This window comes from Opisthorchis viverrini, assembly GCF_000715545.1.
Source record: "Opisthorchis viverrini unplaced genomic scaffold opera_v5_131, whole genome shotgun sequence".
NCBI classification, from domain to species: Eukaryota; Metazoa; Platyhelminthes; class Trematoda; order Opisthorchiida; family Opisthorchiidae; genus Opisthorchis; species Opisthorchis viverrini.
In genome coordinates, this window is record NW_008751784.1 from 1,181,795 (window position 1) to 1,198,648 (window position 16,854).

Sequence of the window (16,854 nt, forward strand, 5' to 3'; positions counted from 1 at the left end):
CTCATCAAACTTTTTCACTGATATCAACTTTCAGCAAGTCAAAAGAATTAGTATCTCCCCGTCCTCATTTTTCGTATGTTGTGCTGTGCTTTGCACATCGAGTCGAGTTCCTGAAAACCTAGGAAAAATGCTTCTCACTCAGAAAACAACACCAGTCCGGGACGAAGTCATGGGGTGATACCAGACACCAGCTTTGTGTTCACAGTTATATTGGTGAAAAAATATCGCGCAAAAATCTGTTTGCCAATGATTTCCATACTTCTTCATGCACCACTTATGTTAGATTTATGCTTCATTTATTAGATATTCATGAGCACCTGAAAGCCATATCGGTTCAGTACGACACAAACTATTGTGTCTAACCTAATTTCCCCAATTTTTATAGAAAATCACCAACCACTTATAAATCTTATAGTAGTTTGCATCAGTTTGTTGTAACCGCATGAATTTGTCTCAATTTTCGAGGAAATATTCTAATTACGAATATGTATAATTACATTTAAACGTCCTATTGGATATTGCTTTCTGATTGGTTTCGACAAACACAAAGGGCCGACTCGTTTGCCGTCAGTTCACGAGAGCTCGTTCATGTTTAGACCCACTTGTTGACTATGGAGTACCAGCGATCATGCAGAAGCGCTCCGCTAAAAAGGAGTACATTTTCAACGTAGTCATGTCCAATAAACCGGACGACCTTTAAAGACGATTGAAGACCAGTATCTTGTACGCATAGGTCCTATTCTTTACTTTTACAATTCAGTCATCCTCCGGTGAAATATTGAGAAACAAACGGGTGAAACTCATAAAGAATTGCACCTTTAAATCTCCTGTATGGTACTAGTTGCAAAAGTTATTTTTATCTAAATGTGAAGAAGCGTTGTCTTTCCTGCTCCAACAGACAAGCTTTCTTAGAATCCTAACAACCTTGTGTACTCCACGCTAAGATTATTGTGTAATATCAGGCGCGTAAATATGAAAAGGGCGAAACGATTCCACCCATATGCCTGAATTTTCGCAGCTAGTCTAGGAAGAGATTGTTTCTATCAATAGCACCCCAACCTATATCTAAGAGGGTTGACGCTACTCGATCGCTTCTGATAGTCATTCAGGGATAGACTGATATACCGTCACTTCTTACATGTGTGTAAATAAATATCAAGTAGGCTTATTCATGTAGAATGTTACAAAAGCAGCAAAGGCGAAGGAATCTGCTATTTCCCTCTGCATCATCGTTTTGGTTCCATTGTACGCTATTTATATTTCGCTTTACAGCAACCCTTACATGAAGCGTGCCTGTACAGAAATTCGATGTCCTATAGAAATAACAATCATATTTTGGAAGCATATTTAAGCTAATGAAAGTCAATATCTCGGATTCTAAAAAATCAATGATTCAGTCTACGTCTTGCTATCACCCCGTATTTGTGACACGTTTGTTCCAGAAAAACTATCAACTTCTCAAAGCCGTCATTGGAAATTCTTTGCTGACAATACAACTATCACACATCAAAGACGGCAACACCTACCAGCCTCAAGTGGTAAATGATACTGAATCTAAGGAATGTGATTTTTTCTTCTTCCTATTGCATGTGGTGCACATGCGTTTGCATCGAGCCAAATAACAGAATACGTCGCTACTTGGGTAAAAATAAGTGGCTTATACTGATGGTCTATGGTCGTTAGCACACAGACAGCTACTTGGAGTCAACCTGGCCTTGTCGCATGAAATCATGGCGATCAGAGCACACTCGTCTCCCAATACCTCTGATGTTGGTATTCTCTAACAAAGTGTATTCACCAACCGACAGAATTCCCCAACCCAATGGACTATGAATGCTCAGGTTGATAAACTGTCAGCCAACCAACTTCTTTTCAGATAGATATTGCTTCGTACTTACGCATAAATTTAAGAGTGAAATTCAACTGACCGCATGATTTCCTCTTCTAACGGTATCCTGGAATCACTTTTGAATGGCAAGTACGTAGGTTGTACTCGATCTGCGGTTAAAAAAATCAACAGCAAGAAATTGTCCAACAAAATCTTCAATCATAAAAGCGTGAACCCCTGCATTTGTGTGGTGCTCTACACTCACAAATGATTCCATTACCATTAATTTTCCCTTTTAGTAGTTCAACTCATCTAGCTATTCTGAATCTTCACGTAAAATTTCAGTTACCATGTCAGGTGACCCACACGACGTGTTAAAAGCGAAAACACCATGCGTTTTTGTAATGCACTACTCATAAGGTTGCTGAAAATTTTTCGACAGCTCACGACCGATTTCACCCCTCTTGGGGCCCATCAGGTAGGCGTCGTCCCCGAGCTTCCACCAGCATTATGTTCTACTTGAAGCCGAATTGCACGAAATTAGCGAAGTAAGCTTATTTGCAGACAAATTTGGTATGGTGATAAACTCCTCTGAAACCCTGCTAAATCTCTCGTCTGTGATGTTTCGAGGTAACTGAATGTACTGCACCAGGCCGCCTCATGTTTCATTTGCTACGATATTTTAGATATCTCGATACATGTATATTCGTAATGCACTACTCATAAGGTTACTGAAAATTCCTCGACAATCCACGACTATTCTACTTGTGCTCTCTTGTAAATTATAGGTCTTCAGATTGACAACACTTCCGGTATCAACTAATTATTCTATGTAGTGTCTGCTTTCTTATTGGATGACATAATCAGAAAGCATTTCGCAGGAGTGCTGACTACTTATCACCATTTTAGTAATCTTGAAAGGCAGCTTGTCAACTCTGAAATCTAAAATGTAGGTAAAAGTAACAACTTATCAGCTGACTTTCACACTGGGCTAACAAGTACGTAAGCCATGTTTTAGCCCAAATGGCAGTGCCAGTTCAGACTTCACACCAAAGTGAAACATACCTTATTGCCGTTATTCACATGTTTCAGTGTATCAATATCGAAAAAATATAACTTCGTAGTAAGTGAAGGAAACGCGCTTAACTTTTGAGGGCCTGCTGGTTATTATAGCCGTAGTTCCAGAAAAGCGAAATACTAATTTGTTTACACTTGTTCTCAATATTTAGGGCTATAAAGGTTTCCAGTTGCTGCACGTTGAACATGCCATCCCTTGTTAAATCCTTTTCTTCAACAAATTATGAAATGGGGGTGCAGGATGAAAACAAGGTGGAGGTTTGGACCCGTGCGGGTGTACATTGGTTGAGTTGCTGACGTCTCACTTTGCTGCATGCCGCGGTGAATATGGAAATTTTTCTTATTGTGACGCAAATGATTAACGTTCATTAGCAAGCCATAATTGGGTCTTGACCGCGTTAGCGAGCCTGAAATTCACTTGCCCATGCTGGTTTTCAAAAATGCAGTACTCTCTTCCAGACAGTAGAATCGCGAACAAGACGAAACATGATCAGGTGTAACACACCTCCCGATAAATCGTTAGCCGAGGTGAAACCCGAGAATAATGAGAAAAGTTTGATTCTCATTAGTATTTCATAACTAGGATGACCGAAACGCGTAAGTATAAGGCTAATGAGTGAATTATAGTGTGACAAAAGTGGCGCTTCATTTACACGGTCCTCTGGACGGGGCTTGCTGTGTCATCAAATATGTGACTGGTTACATCCGAATCATGTTGAATGTGCCCACATTCCACCGCATTGAACCTTGATCCGTTCTCAGCCACTTTGTAACCATAATCTTTGAATACGTCCGTGTAATGATGAGCACAACTATCCAGTGCATAATCTTGGTCCGAGAACTTTTTTATACTGAAAACAGTCTTTCTACCAAAGGGTGAACCTAAGACAGTCATCGGATACTTAGGTATTTAGGTCACTTTAACTAGACTGTCTTATTACTGGTTGGCTGTGGGGTGGATTATAGTGGGTGGATTATATTTGAGTCATTAGTGTTGTTATTCTTCGGTCATGACCAAAGGAACCGTTCAGAACAGAACAAGGGCTCCGTATTCGAAAACGTTTCATGACAATCGGTAGATTTATTGCTGGGCAACGTTTCGCTTTTGACAAAAAAGCTTCGTCGGGCCAAGTGACTAGGTTCTGAGGTTGATCGAGATTTAAAGCGGAAGGAGTACCAACGTATGTTGCATGAGCCTCTTATCCAAGACATCGTCACTCGGACAATCTGTCCACATATGAGAATGCAATTTGAATTGCTTGATTGGAGGACACGTGACATGACATCTTATGAGTGCGTGTAACACCCGCTGCTGATTAGCTAAACTTACCATAATCGTAGGGTTTTTGGTTACCTGACAAAAGGTCTGTGGTTCGTATATTCCTAAAGTGATGCACATCGCTGATGATTCCGAATCACGCCAAACTACACATACAGTGACTGCTTCCTGGCTTTTCAGTTTGAACTGACCTCACTTTCAGTAAGAAACATCGACGAGCAATCCTTATGACTTTACGCCTACTTAGTGAATTGAAACAAGAACTAACAAAACTATGGCGATTACTCGGACTTCCATAAATAGCAGCATAATGTATAGCGCCATATCCTAACGCCATTGCATTCTAACCTTATAGCCATCGTAACACACTGTCAAGGTTGAATATCCTAACAAGCTTTCACTGACCCGCCATATCCTAACGCCATTGCATTCTAACCTTATAGCCATCGTAACACACTGTCAAGGTTGAATATCCTAACAAGCTTTTGCTGACCCACCTCTGCCTCTCGACTTCCCTGCCTAGGCTTGGGCAACCTGGCAGTATCCCAACCCTCGTGCTTCCTTTGGGTAGCATGGCAGCTAGGCACCGAAAGGGTGTTACAGCTAAACGATATTTATTCATATACGAACGAACTGATGAAATATTACAGTGGAGATGACTACGTCCATCTGATGCCTATCAGATACACAGAGTGGTTTCCCTGCGAATTCCTTCCTGGTCTTGTCAACATAACTGTCTTTACTGGCTACAGTGGTTTCGGTCCTACAAATAGATTGACGGGTCATGGGGAAAAATTCATTCCGCAGATAAATTACCCTTGTCTATGCTGTCAATGAGCCTTATTATCGGGGTTATCCCAAATTAATAATGTCAAAATAGTCACGTTGGCTTTCTCTTCAGCTATTTCATCTTCGCAATAGACGTAACGAACGCCGGTATCGCATGCTTTTCAAACTGTCCGTAAAATAATTTTTTTCTGAAAGCAGTGGTCAAATTCATTACCCGTGTCGCTGTGGTTGACCTTACTTTTCACAACATCAAGCAGTATTCCATAAATTTTGAGTGAACTATTTCAGTCTTTTGAGGTACTTCTGCCCGAACTATCCCTGTCCACAAATAACCTGACAAAACAACACCATCAACTTAGAGTATTGCTCAGATGTATTGGCCCCAAACGGCGTGTATCCCAGCCAGCCACATTTCCTTCCCATTGGATACCAGAAGCAGAATTAAATGAGCCTGTGTTTAAATCCATCTTCCTGTCTACACGTGACCCATTTGAAACGCATCATCGTTTCCCTCCAATTTTTTCGTCAGTCAGGCAGCTTCTGGAGAGAGGGCTGAATCCTAATGTGGCCAAGGATGATGGATTAACACCGCTACATCAGGTAAGACGGTTTTTTTGCATCTACATTTAGTATTCATTTGTCCTAGGTCACGTGGTGGCTGAATACATTATCACTGGTTGACGGTGTGGTTTCCCCTTCTGTCTCACAATTAGTTTTAACCCGATGCAGGTCACAGTACGAATTTTGGAATCTCAACAACATTTCGATTTTGGACCGTATTGATCGTGAGTAGGGCTCAAAAATAGTTTGCTCTTTGCCTCAAAGGCTTCATCATAAGTCGCTGATCTCGTGTGGAGAAATGATTTCTTGAACCACAAACTCGTGGAGTTATATTACTGTAATTAATATCGGTGCTATTCGACAATGTTTAGCATAAAATACAAAATATTACGCTTTGTCAACAGCCACCTTTAACATACGTTGAGAGCAAGTTGCCATAGTTGTCTCACTATTCATGGGTAAGGCAAAATAGCCCATAAAACTTTTGTGGAAACATTCAGGAAAGCAAAATTTTAAACTCTCGTTTGCCATTTCCCATTCTCTTTCAAAAGGCTTGTATCAACAACAGTGTGGAGATGTGTGAACTTCTGCTCCGTCATGGGGCGGATGTCAACTGTCGAGATGCGGACCAATGGACTCCCCTTCATGCCGCGGCTGCCAGTTGTCACGTGGATGTATGCGAATTTCTGTTGGCTCAGTAAGTGTCCCATAGCTAAAGCGTGCGTGTTTTTCTTAGTTTCAAGGCTTCCTCAAGCGTGGCGTATGTCGAGCTTAGATTTTATCGGCAAAATCGGCTTTATACTTGCACGTTTGCATACGAAATAAAACGCAAACTTGAATAGACTGTTCGAAATAAGCCTACTTGCACATTGATTTATGTCGAGAGATTAAACTGAATCCCAGCTGAACCACTGGTTGATGACGCTCTCCAACTGGATTTGCTGCACAAAGGCTGCCTTATTTTCAGTCATTTCAAAAGTTGAACGAACAGTATTCACAAGGTTGGCTAAAACTTTCCGAAATTCCATGATATACTTCGCTCCTCTTCCCGTTTACCAGGTAGGTGGAACACCCTAGATTTTGTAAACCCTATGTTCTACCTGAACATAAATTGTACGAAATTCGCGTATTAAGTTCATCTAACAGAAGAATTGTGTTTGTTTACACAGCCATATGGTATGGGAATATTTCAATGGGTCCAGCTGTTTTCAAATCTCATAAACCGAAAAGTTTTGAATGTTGAGTTGACACGCAAGAGATGACTCGGAGGGTCAACAACGTTTCAGATGCTCGCAAGATTCCCACTTTTGTGTTCTTGTCTCCTTTTGCTGCTAGTTTAGTAACCATGGGTTTAGTAGGCAGATGTCTCCAGTTTTTCTTCGTATTCTCAGCTCTACAAAAACATAGGAATGAAAAAAGGTACGTGTCCTGTGATAGTTATTCCCTGGGATTTTGAACCAGTGCGGACGGGTTGATAACAGGATCCGTCAGGTTTCTGGGTGCTTGACTTGTGGCACCCAAAAGATCCCACATAAGGAGCATCCATATTGGATTATTCTCTCCCTTTTTTCCTGTCAGCATCATCAGTGCTTCTTCAAGAACACACAGGTTTGTACTGATTATTCTGTCAGAAGTCTTTTTCAGGACTTCTAGTTTCTCTTTGCGACTGTTTGATGAGCTCTGGACTCACTAGGTCAACCATTCTTGTGTTGCCAGAATTCGATCACAAAGATTCAGGTCATTTCAGACAAATCTCACATCATTATTGCGGAGATATTGATTTTTTTCCGTAATATTGCAAAACTCGCTGTTCGCCGTTTTTTAGACACTTTATTTGATGCTCAAATGTGTGGGAGAAGGTCGGTGAGCGAACAGCTGCAAAGGCAAATAATGCTTCTTGATTGCTCAGGCCAAAGAAGGGAGTTAGTTGAGGTACCCAACCTTGGGCCTTTGACTCAAAAGTCCGACCCACAAGGCAGTGTGAGAATGTGGGGTTTTATTTCGGGAACCTTGCAGTTAGCTGCTAACTCAAAAGTCTGCCTTCATACTCCTATCGCAGAGGTACAGTTTAACCAGTACAGTTTAACCTCCGGATTTCCTCATCATACGATTAATCGCAGCACAATGGCTCATTTCTTTTGGTCTGACTGCTCCCCTTTGGCCTTCCTGGCATTGTCGAACCTTTAGGAACTGAGTTCCAGTCAATATAACCCGCAGAATCATTACAGCACAGAAGCCCAACCACCATGACAAGGTGACAGCTTGAGGTCGCGGAAACAGCCTTGGTTTGTGCCAAATGTAATCACTGGTGATTCGTCTATTACTTGAATAGCTCCTTAATAACTGGGTTTGATCTTTGTCTGTCTAAATTCACAGATGTTTTTAGCTGTAGCAGAGACAGATAGGCGTAGCTGATTTTACAATGAAAATTAGAGTATGTTTTCGTTTGACTAATTTGACAAGAGGACGATTCTCATAATCTTTATATCTAATGACCTATGATGTTTCTTTCTTATGTAGCGTACGTTTTCATATGTGTCACCGTTACCTAGCTGAAGTATCTTTGAATTGGTGTGTTTATTAGCTCCGATTGGCTCGGAATATGCAACATGATAGTTAAAAGCGCATCAGCGGCAGAGATGCAGATCTGGTTCCCCCAAATCATGTTTGGATTTAGCTGCAGAGCATGCTGAATTGAATGGAATCATTCTGTACCGGACAAACGTACAGTTCAGTTTCACTGTAATCATATCGTCAACATGCTTTCAGTAGACGCATTTTTGACCAATGATGTATTATAATCCCGCGCCTTCTAACTTATCAAAGGTAGAGCTCACTGCCAGATCGTTAGTCTTTCTATTGGAACTGGACTTTTATAGTGCACTTGATGAGGGTCCCGTATTTTATTCTTCATCGGCGTTCAATTTCGAACTATTATTACTTTTTCATGTCATTATCTGCATGACCTAAATTCTGTGGATTAATAAACCTTGGTAATGAAATCAGAGGTGTAAATTTCGTTTGTCGACGTTGCGATGCGGAGGCGGGTCGTCTGGTCATTTGGTTTCGCCTGGAGTCCTGGTCTTTGTAACGCCTGTAGGGACAGTTGTGATCCCTGGATTTAGTAGGGAATGATTGCGCATGTCCCAACTACTCACCAATTAACAGTAGCATGATCACCGTTGGCAGGTGAGCCCCGCTTGAATCTCGGTGAACAAGGTGGTTCCTGTCAAAACATCCACCGCTGCTTCGTGCCTCTATCTGTTCAATATTCACGGCAAGCAATCATCTTTTGTCCGATATCTGCGTGCTGTTTTGTTAGGCAGAAGAAATGGAGATCGTTACATGTCTCTCCCCAAGTGTATGCGAACAAGGACACATCGAGCCGTTAAGTAGGGATGAGTATATTCATCGGTTATTCTTTATGACAGTCTGATACACTTCTATTCAAGGTGTTTTCATATGTAGTATACTTTTTTGTATTTGTAGGCAACTTTCCATTTTTCAACTCAGACAAGCTCGTATTTTTAGCAACTTGAAAACACTAAACTGAAGCCAGCACGCTGAGAACTTCGGTGAACTTTTATTCTTTGTCCATATTGTGAGGGATCTTGGCAACTTAAATGGATATTTTGTAAAGCCGATCTATGTTGAGATGCCTAGAAGCACTGCTCAGCTGTTTCAACCTTATTATGAATCATCGTTACTGCGGATCTCATTAAACTGCAGTAAAGATTTTGTAACCCACCAACTCCCGCCTAGTTGTTTGAATTCGAGTGGCTGATCATTAGTGTGGTTAAATTACACTCATTCTTCAAGTGTGGTACCCGTATCACGTGGTCACACGTGTTGACGGAATCTATGTTCATATTTCCACATCTCCTCATACTACCAGCAAAATACCTTGCACAAAATGAGTGAGGCTTTCTTCTGAGAAGTTGTCACTCGATGGACCAGTCTATCAACACATGATTGTGCGGTGTGGATGCCGTGAATAAGAGATGAGTGACGCCATCTCCTGCTTAAGTGCAAGCCAATCGCATTGCCGATTGTGTGCTTTCAGACAGAAAGCTGCACAGTGCCTCTCGGCTTTTCAGCATTGGTTTACTTCATTTTCACAGCGAAATTTCCACCAAAAGTTCAATATTGCGTCGGACACACAAGTCATTTTTCTTCCAGTTCTTGGTATTTACTGAATAGTAATCAAATACCTTCATCATTTGATGAACGCCGAAACAGCGTTATGAGAACTTGTGATCGAATCTTACTAGGACTCCTTAGCTGAACATGTGGCTCCCTATTCCTTCTTTCTACACCACGACTGACTGGATGAAATTGCGTTAGATATGATTCACAATGTCTAAGAAGGAACTGCCGGACAAATCATGTTCTTATTGATCTATACGATGACTGATAGTATTGCAAGCGATAGCACTGAACAAGTTATAAACAAGATGACTGGTACAAAACAGTGACACTTCTTTTAGCCATGCTAACGTTAAATAACACGCAGCTGGTTGTTTAGAGCACTATGGCTTGGTTTGCTTTAACGCTAGACGGGAGATGCAGTGAACATCCTCATGTGTTTTTTGATAGAGGGGTATCCTAAACGAGCGATTCATTCGTAGAACACCAAACTTACATTCAAACGAGACTATTTGTCGAAATCCCTACGTGCTGTTTGCATTTTTTGTGATAAGTGAACAGTTTGCTACTCATTGTCGCATAATGAGGTGCCACATGCTCCTACTTCAATTCCAACGCAGAAGTATTTGGCAAGGCGGTCATAGGAGTTTCAGTCTACAAAAATTTGTTCACAAACCGTGTTGAAAAAACACAAAGTAAGTCCAACAGTGACTGCCTGATGCTGTAATAATATACATCCTTCCTTGGGACACATTGTTCCTTGGACACTGAGATTAGACGGCACCATGTCATTACGGCGAGCCCCATAATGACCAAAACTGGTCTAATGCTGTCTAATAGTTTCCAGTAACCCTTTGACCTGTGTTATATCTACACAGTTTAATGCTTTGACTAAAATGCCGTAACACCTTAAACATGAGGAGGCTTTGTGAGGCACATGCAGCTGAAGGAAAACGAGAGAAACGGTTGGATTAAGTCCTTTGTTAAGGCCAAGAAAATGCTCAAATGTGAGTTTTAGGCGGATCCTTCTTCTCTTTTTGAATCTCCATGCTTGGTCTGATACTGTGGGCGTGATAATACATGTTCTTGACTCAAAAATGTACCTTAGGTTTAATCCTACCTCGGCGCACCTTGGAACAGTGAAACGCCATTTACGTCCTATCGCTGAGTCAAGATATTATGTAATTATCATAGCTGCGTGACACAGATGTCTCTCCAGATATTGTTCTTAAATACCAGTCCGTTGAGATATAGGGGCAAGCAACTTCAATAATCTCCCGTTCATGGTCCTTTGCACTGAAAGGGGTAATAACCACATACAAATATCAATGAAGTCAGGCGTTTTTTCAGTGAGGAGGTTATTCACTGCTTGGAAAACCGCAAGCCAGCCCCTTGGAAGGTCATTTTTGAACTGACCCGGATCTTTGAATCTTTTGGGAGGGCGTGGAAAAGGAGGAGAAAATTTAAACATAACAAATTACAAGAACATTACAGAGCTTACAGTTATCGCTAAACAATGAAAAGACAGCCAACTGAACAGTCAAAGAAAACCGTTTTACAGAGCAGCACAGTTAAGACGTTCGGCATCTTTTAACGCATCGATTTCACAGGGCACAAGTGAGTTCTGAGCTTATTCAAAAACATGTTGATCTCATTACTCACCGGACCTACTGGAATCTCGTTTTTGATTGGCAAAAACTTCCGTCCTATGCCAAAGGACCGTCACATCACAATAAGCCTAATACTGCCCTCTTTTTAGTTTTCTGTGCTGCGTAATATAAGACTCTGCAAAGATAATGGCGCTCTTTTGCTCAATAGACTCATCTCTTCAGATAAACAGGGCTTTCGCAAACTTTGCTTGGATGCAACGAATGACTTCTGGTCTGTGAGTAATAGATAGGGGCCCTTAACACCCCCTGCGTTGAATTTATCAGGACCGAATCAAGTACCCCTCTCTCGATTTAGTTCCGAAGGGGCCTATGGAACCAACAGCAGACTAAACGATATCCACCTTCGGTCATCTCAACTATTTTCACAGCAGAAAATCCTTCAGTCTTTCTTACCAAGCTGGAGGAACGACGTTGTCTTTCCGTTGATGCCCACACGCACACTAAGCAAGGTCTTCCACATAAATCAGCATATGGGCGGCATTTTTTACGACCGCTAACCAAATGAACAAACAGACAATTGTCCTGGTTCCTTAGCGGCTTTACAGTGCTTTGTTAAATGTTATCGCTTTTACTCCTGCTCGTGATTCATATCCGAGAAATACTGAACCACCAAAGACACTCGTTCGACTCAGACTTCCTTTTTAAAGGACATGGGGATTTTTTTTACCTCATGCTTATCCCCTCCACAAACAGTGGCGCCGATATCCTGGCAATCAATGTAGACGGAAGCATTCCCTACGATTTGGCCGAAGACGATGAAACATCTCATTACCTTGTGAGTGAGATACACAGACGAGGTAAGTTTCCTGATTTACATAGTCTTTGTTAATTTACTAATCATCGTGTCTCGGGTTTATCACTTTGCAATTCACAAATCACTTTTCTTATAAAACTTACCACCGCCGTCAAATTGATCGATATGCATACAGCAGACGGAATACAGCGTTTTATTTACCGATGTTCCACAATGTCTGGAGCCACTTCAGTTCAAACGAATGTCCATCTTCTTGCCTCGAGGGGATTATAAAATCTGCTTGAACCGAAAAAGCCAGTGAGTGTACAAATCGCATAGTTAAATGGGCCCGCTATAAAACTCGTATAATAATCTGTTCACTGATTAATCAAGGGAGATTCAGATTAAAAAGACTCTAATTGAGAGGTAACTTCTCAGAAGAGGTGCCGTTTCGTGTATTTTCGCTTGCTTGCTAATCTCAGCAAATAAATTAGTTTTTCCGGTATATTACCACACGAATGCTTGAAAACCTCAGTTTGAAATCACAGTCCTTCATTGACAAGGCCTTTTAACCACAGCAAGCGAATACGCCTGTATAACACAGCCATTATTTTCGGAGGAAGTGACGATGAGAAATCTATTTTCTACCGAGAACCATGTTGGGTAGTGCGATCCTTTGAAGGGAGCATGACTTTGAAAGACATATTACGACTTGCAATACGCCAAGAAGACCCATAATCCAATAAAATATAACAGCTGTGGAGGGCTGTCACTCCATAACCTTAAAAAACAGAATTCTCCGAGATTGTCCATTTGGGAAACTTCTTAAAAGTCACCGGGGTAACTTTCTATATGTCCTTCTTAGGACTCAACTCACTAACCTATTTATGTTGTGTTCTCTGGTTTGTTTAACCTCTTAAATCACACTGTACAGGCGAACATCAGAAGAGCGACAATTATGACTTGTGACTCCTGCCAAATGCTTCCACCCAAAATTATCGATTTGTCCGCTTGGGTGACTCGACAATGCTAGCCTCTCGCAGTCTACCAAAGCCGAGATATTTCTCCGTGAAGGAAGATATTTCTGAACTTTTACATCGTTATTCGCCTGATGTACTATGACTGTTATTTAACCTTCTGCAGTGAAACCGTAGGTGATCACTTTACGAAGACACCAATCTCAGTGGCGCGCATGGAGCCGACGAAAACTATACCTGTTTTCCTCTCCTTCAATAGTTAAAGAACATCAAAAACGAAGGATTCAGTTAGGCTCACTTGAGTCTCCTGTTAAAACCAAATTGGTTTAAAGCGGTAAGGGATATCTGGAATTCGCGCTCACGGGATTCGTATTTGATCAGTACTTTTAACCTCCTGGCGCAAGCATTCGCTCTTACTAGAAGCAATCCGTAGTGCATATCGTTGGCCGCGCCATACTGTAAAATCCAGATATTGTAACCGTGAGGGCGAGAGTGCAACCACTACTCCACCAGCCCTCAATGGATACAGCTGAATCATCTCGCACGAAACAGGCTGGCGTGTTCATGCTTGAGATATTTGATTGGTTTTTCCAGACGCTCGAATGACGATCGAGTAACTGTCCTGGTTATGTCGATCGTATGACTCTCTTGTCAGGGCTTCTAAATCAGCTGCTACCAAGGTTCTGCACCGACGGTGAGCTCTAATAAGAGCAGAACTCGTGAATGGTGCTTCTCTACTCACTGAGAGGACTGTAAGACTAAATTAGTCTTCAAATGAGCGTAGATCTCGGACTGCCTATAATTTAAACTCAAGCAGAAAATAATCCGAATTTTGTTCATCAGTCCGTAAACCAACCCATCAGTCATGGCATCAACATTGATCATACGGCTCACGAATTTTCGACCTGAAGTTATCTGGTAAGGCGCGCAGGCAAGTTGAGAAGATCAATCATTTTTTTGGTGCTTCATTTCTTTTTTAATTCGAAAATTTGCATAATTTTGGAGGTGAAAGAAGGAAGAGGTTTGGATGTGAAGCAAGCTATCTGGACAGATGAAGATACACATTTATCGCAGTGGATAATCACAGCCTTGCTAGCTTTTTGGCGTACCACGAATTATTTTGTATACATATAAAAGTCCAAATGGTTCTCTGACTCCATAGGTTACTTGCCGGCGGACGTGGAAGCTGCGCGTTCCGAACCTGAGAAGCTGATGTTGAATGATATCATGAGACGATACAAAAGTGGAGATGATCTCACGAAACTGGATGAACAAGGTGCAGCACCCGTGAGTTTGTTGTTCGATAACGATTTAAACACGAGTGACTGAGCGTGGAAGCTGCGCGTTCCGAACCTGAGAAGCTGATGTTGAATGATATCATGAGACGATACAAAAGTGGAGATGATCTCACGAAACTGGATGAACAAGGTGCAGCACCCGTGAGTTTGTTGTTCGATAACGATTTAAACACGAGTGACTGAGATGTCGAAATTTATAGCCTAGTTGATTGTCCTGTTAGGCCATTTGTCCCCAGCGCATAAAGTGCAACTTTGTGACTGTGCGCTGCAGTCGATAAGGACTGCAGCCATCTCCTCTTCGGGAACGACCCTCGAGCTGGATTTTCATGTAGCCATTCCTTCTGTCCCTGAAACATTTTCACTAGTCTTATCGATAAATTACTGAAAAAATTTGGCGCCTAACACTGCTCCATGTACAACCGTTGTATGATTATCCACTGAGCACTTGGTGTGCCGGTTAGCTGGGAATACAAACGCTAGACGCCTCAATGTGAAAACGGGCGCGCGAAAAATCCAGAGGCTTTAGTGTAGTAAACCACCATAGATCTGTTCTTATATCCCGGTCGACTGGGCTGCAAATTCTGGTCCAGAATACTGTATGATCAACCATTTGCAGTTTATGATGTTTGACTTGCCAAGGCCTGCTGACAGCAGTTCATTCAATAAAATAATGTATCGTTTTTCCAAAAGGAAACCCTGGATCTTTTGGATACGCTGCGTTTATCTTTCCCGGTTTGTTTTATGATGCTAGTCAAAGAAGATGTGCTTTCAGCCATCTTCGTTCGCCGGTGATCGTTCAGGCCGTCTGTAACTCTGTAACCCCTTTGTATTTATCTTGGAGTCAATGAAGAAACCAAAATCAAAGTACTGATTTTTCCTCTCTGAAACAAACCAATGATCCAGATGTTTGGAAGTAGAAGAGCTTGAGTATGCGGGGGGAACGTAACTTTCCAGTACTTTATAATACTTCATATGGGTGCTCATCTCCAACTACAACGGATTGTTGAGTTTCTTCGTGTTTCAGACGTATAAAACAATTCGCTGATAATGACAGTAGGTCGATGGTGGCGGATTTGTGATCAATCTTCCTCTGGTTTTCAGTTCCTCAGAAAGAGCAGAATAGCTAGTTTTATCAGCGTAGAGATTTCGGTTTCCTGATAGAACCATATTAGTATCATTGTCTCCTTTTTAAGCGTAAAGTAAGGTCCCCTAGAGTTGCTGCTGTTCACCCGGTTGCTCGCTGTTGAAAGCCCCGTGGTGACTGAAAATTGAAGACTAGTAGAGCTCGTAGGATCACCGGTGCAATTGCCTAGGGATTGGGATCACATCCAGCACAGTACTACTCGACAACACTGAACTAATTAAAGATTCATATTAAAGTAAATAGTGACATCCAAATAGTACATGACCAGATTTCAATTTTACAACTTTTTCACGGTTTTATCAGATTCACGTTGCCGCAGCCTGTGGTTACCTTGATGTAGCCAGTGTCTTACTAGGGATCGGTGTGGACCCTGATTCTTTGGACGCAGACGGCTGGACACCTGCTCATGTTGCCGCTTGCTGGAGGCAAGTAAGTTCCTGTCTACCCAAATTGTTTTCATATACATAGGGATAAATATTTCAGTCGGTCAGCTGTGAAGTCACAGAACCTGATTTCATCTTGCTGTCGTACAGGTCCCTCTCCTGTACTTATGCTACAATTCCTTCTCAATGACGAAAATGGAGCCTTGGACGCGTCTTTCGCTATTTCTAGGGCTCATCAGCATCATGAGATGGAACAGAATATGAAATCACCCCATCTGATGTGCGCGTTGACGGAAGTACCTCAGTGTAGACTGCTGAAGAGATGAAACGTTTACGTTTGTACGACATATGAGATTCGCACACATTGCTTCAGTGTCCATATTTCACTGATTACAAAGATTTCAACAAATTCCATATTTTACACTGGAAAGACGGGTCTGAAACACCACAAAGTCAAAGCTCGCCAGTGTGATATGAATCCACTCAGCTTTGTAGGTCAGAATTTAGTTTAGTTTTTTGCACATTGACAAAGAAAACCCATCTGCCATTCTGCTGCTGGTCAGAACGATTTGTTCCCCGGCCGGTGTGCTTGAGACCCGAACGGTACATCCTGTTAAAACTCGTCCCCATTTTAAAATTTTATTATTTTTTCATGGATTTACATGCTGTAAAACACACCGTATACAAATGTAAAAATCTTTATTAAGAAAACTTGGATCGAGTACCGGGTACTTTTTGGGGCCACTTCTCTGTTACGTCCTCTGTGTGATATAGCTTGTAGTTCGGTCCTCGTTCACGTAAGCTCCCAAAACAAGCTTGTTTTTTTGAGGACATAACGTGTACTTTTGGGCACGTCAGGAGGCTGACAGAATTAAAACTAATTGTACCTTGTTCCCTTCTAACAAACCCACTCAATTTGTCCTCCACCGCACTGGATTTTCGAATTCAGACGGTATACTTAGTCAAGCA

The 16,854-nt window shown here is 41.7% G+C and overlaps 1 protein-coding gene across 1 annotated transcript in view; it reads left to right on the plus strand.

The window, feature by feature from the left end:
* The window catches only part of T265_06287 (hypothetical protein), a gene marked incomplete at both ends in the record, with an annotated part of 103,085 nt that overhangs the window by 68,937 nt on the left and 17,294 nt on the right, over positions 1-16,854 (plus strand). Inside the window, 6 exons of the mRNA XM_009171507.1 lie at positions 5,503-5,573; positions 6,086-6,231; positions 12,044-12,147; positions 14,223-14,347; positions 14,422-14,499; positions 15,806-15,910. Of these exons, the coding sequence (XP_009169771.1) occupies positions 5,503-5,573; positions 6,086-6,231; positions 12,044-12,147; positions 14,223-14,347; positions 14,422-14,499; positions 15,806-15,910 (629 nt within the window). The remainder of the gene's footprint in view (positions 1-5,502; positions 5,574-6,085; positions 6,232-12,043; positions 12,148-14,222; positions 14,348-14,421; positions 14,500-15,805; positions 15,911-16,854) is intronic.